The sequence below is a fragment of the Glycine max genome, chromosome 15 (assembly GCF_000004515.6).
Source record: "Glycine max cultivar Williams 82 chromosome 15, Glycine_max_v4.0, whole genome shotgun sequence".
NCBI lineage: Eukaryota > Viridiplantae > Streptophyta > Magnoliopsida > Fabales > Fabaceae > Glycine > Glycine max.
Window position 1 is genome coordinate 32326328 of NC_038251.2, and position 3241 is coordinate 32329568.

Consider the following 3241-nt stretch of genomic DNA (forward strand, 5'->3'; position numbering starts at 1 on the left):
TTAGACAAATTCAGTCTGATCTGTGCCGTGTTCACGCAAGTGGGCCATAAACCATGACCATGCTGTTAGCGTCTCGCCTTCGACCACGGCGAATGCTAGAGGAAGAACACCACCATTTCCATCTTGCGATGTGGCCATTAACAGGGTCCCACGGTATTTGCCGTATAAATGTGTGCCGTCAACTTGTATGATTGGCTTACAGTACTTAAAAGCCTCCTTGCATTGACCAAATGTCCAAAATACTCTATGAAATTGACGATGTTCGCGACTCACCCTATTACCAACAATAAAATCGTCATGTAGTATTTGAAAGTAAGAGCCAGGAGAATGATTTTGCATGTGTGTTAGCCATGATGAGAGTTTCGCATACGACTCTTCCCAATCGCCATATTCAATTGCAATCGCTTTTTGTTTGGCCATCCATGCTTTTCTGTATGAAACCTTATAGGAAAATTCACTATTTATCCTTTCTTGAATCAAAGAAATTTTTATTGATGGATCTTCTCTGATCATGCCTGTAATTCAAATAAGTAAATAAAATTACAAATTAAAATAACAAATAACACAAAAGTAGGATAATATGAACATAAAAAACGTACCTACTACGCAAGTCGCAATTAAATTTGAATCAAGCTTCTCATGGTCTTGTGTCATAGTCATATTTAGACATGTGTGCGGTCCACCCCATTGTGACACTTTCCATGCATCAGTTTTTTTGGATAAAATTGCCCTCATATAAAAAGGGCAAGGAGACTCTTCGGTGTTGTTGGGGCAACAAACAATATATTTGTGTGATTTCGTTTCAACAACCTTAAAACTTTGATGCACCTTCATCACATATTGTTTGAGTGCATTTTTGACCGCATCTTTACTGTCAAAATCCATGCCAACATATAATTCTTGTCCAACATTAAAAGTCGTTGGCATGTCCAGACCACAAATGTCCTCCTCGTCTGGATGACTCCAATTGATATTATTATAATGGCTAGCATCATTCCAAAATGGATTTTGAATTTCTGGTACACCTAATAATTTATAAAATAAAATCACGTCAACAAACTACTCCTATTTAGTTACCATTAAATACAATTCTCATAAAAAGATAGATGTATTCAACTAATTTTGCATTTCACAAACATTTACCTTCGGTTGGGTGAACAATTGAAACTGGTTCAACGATGTCAGTGACTTCATCGTCTGTATCAGATATTCCATCATCACTATCATCTTCATCGAAAGACTCTTCAACGTATGAGTTAGATGCAAGATAATCATCATCATCATCATCATCATCATCATCTTCATCAACATGTAAATTGCTTATATTTCTTGGCAGTTCCGACTCATGATGAGATACATTACGTCCACATGACGTAACAGAATTTGCAGCATGAAACATAGAACCCCCAGCAACATCCTTTTCTACGTACAATTCTAGAACTGACATTTGTTGTTGTTGTTGAAAACTTTCGATCATAGTTTCAACATCTTCGTCATCACAAATTTGCAACGCAACATATTTTCCTGAAACTAAAAATCTACAACTTATGGTAGAAATAATTTCATTATTTTCTAACTTTACCTTATCTCCAATTTTTTTTTTCAAAGCATTGAAACTAATTCCGCGTTTAATCTGAATCGCTTTTTTATTGCCTTCAAATATTACACCATCATTGTCTTCATATACTCTTCCGTTGAAATACAAGAATGTAATAATTGAATTCATGATATACCTACATCAACAAAATTAAAAATAATTAATCATAACAATAGTCTTTGTTAAAATAAATAATTACTCATACTAATTTTATAATAAAAATTCTAATTAAAAAAATTAATTCACTTAAACTATACCTTAAAATTTTAGTCTAACAAATAAAATTATTACTTCAATTAAATATTCTGTCGATGATACAAATATTAAATATTTATTTGCTTCCTCTATTAAACTTAAACTACACAAAATGGAAGGGTTATAAATGAAAGGATTACACTTAAAATTATTTCAGACGGAACATGGCCACCACGCCTACGACTGGTAATATTTGTATCTTCGAAGCCATTTTTCAGTACTAATTAACTCAAATGAGATATGTTCCGTAATGAAGGATATATCATATATATATATATATATATATGACAAAATTAGTAGGAAAGTATACTCTCTATATAAAGGACTGGAGGAGAGACAAATAAGGCCTAATTGTTCTCCATCTCCATTCAATAGTCTCAATGGTTAATTAACTACATGCACCACGTATGAACTTCCTATGAAAGGCAAAAAAAAAAATACTCGGTGAACAACTAATTTGAAACTTAGTGAGACAAACAGATAAAACTATATACAATTAAAGTATAATAACTAATATTATATATGCCATAAAAACAAAGACATAGAAAATTAGTGAGTGTTAAAGAATTAATTCAACTAATTTTTTTTAATTTTTGGCACTAGTGATCGCTTGGACACATAGAATATTCACCTATTATTTTTCGAAAAGTGAAGAAGTATTAGACCTCATCTAGTGCTACTTTGTTGTCTCAATATTTTTCTTATTTACCATAAAGTATAAAATAATCTATAAATCCAAGTAAAGTTCTTTTAACATTATTAAAAATCAATAAATTACTAATAAATATAGTAACCAAAAAATTGTTATTCTCATGCTAGTTTTTATGCTAATAAATTTAAATGACGGGACTTTTAAAATTGGTAATATTTTTCTTATTGTTTTTATAATTACAAATCCAATTTCTTTTTTTTAACTTATACTAAATTTTATTACAAGTAAAATGAAACTTCCTACTCAAAACAAACCACAAAATACTTAAGAAATAACATCTAATTAGTTTTTGTCTTAAATTAAATTATATGTCAAATAATATTTCAGACCCAAAATCCATTAACAAAAAGATCGAATGGAATGATACATAGACAAATAAATCTCTTATGAATTTCGGGATACTCTTTTATTTAATTAATTTAATTAATCCATTTTTGAAGATTCCGCATTCGAAGGGGAGTAGACTACTCAAGAACTTTACTTTTCATTTCATTTCTGCCTTAATTGAGAATTGGATAAATAATTAAGAAAATAAAAAAAAAATATGTCAATGAAATGTTGATTGGTATTTATTGAGAACTTGAGTAAAGAGTAAACCTTTTTCTTTTAGATTAGAGTTTTTTTATAGATTTTGAAAGTGAAAACCCTTTGTTTTTTTTATTTGGTATAACTACTTG

The 3241-nt window shown here is 30.2% G+C and overlaps 1 protein-coding gene across 1 annotated transcript; it reads right to left on the reverse strand.

The window, feature by feature from the left end:
- LOC106796154 (uncharacterized) lies at positions 1 to 935 on the reverse strand. The gene is made up of 2 exons (XM_014767726.2): positions 600 to 935; positions 1 to 515 (listed from the first exon to the last, which is right to left on the reverse strand). Exons 1-2 carry the CDS (start codon positions 925 to 927, stop codon positions 1 to 3), a joined length of 843 nt encoding a protein of 280 aa, XP_014623212.2. The 5' UTR covers positions 928 to 935.
- Between the last annotated feature and the right edge of the window lie 2306 nt (positions 936 to 3241).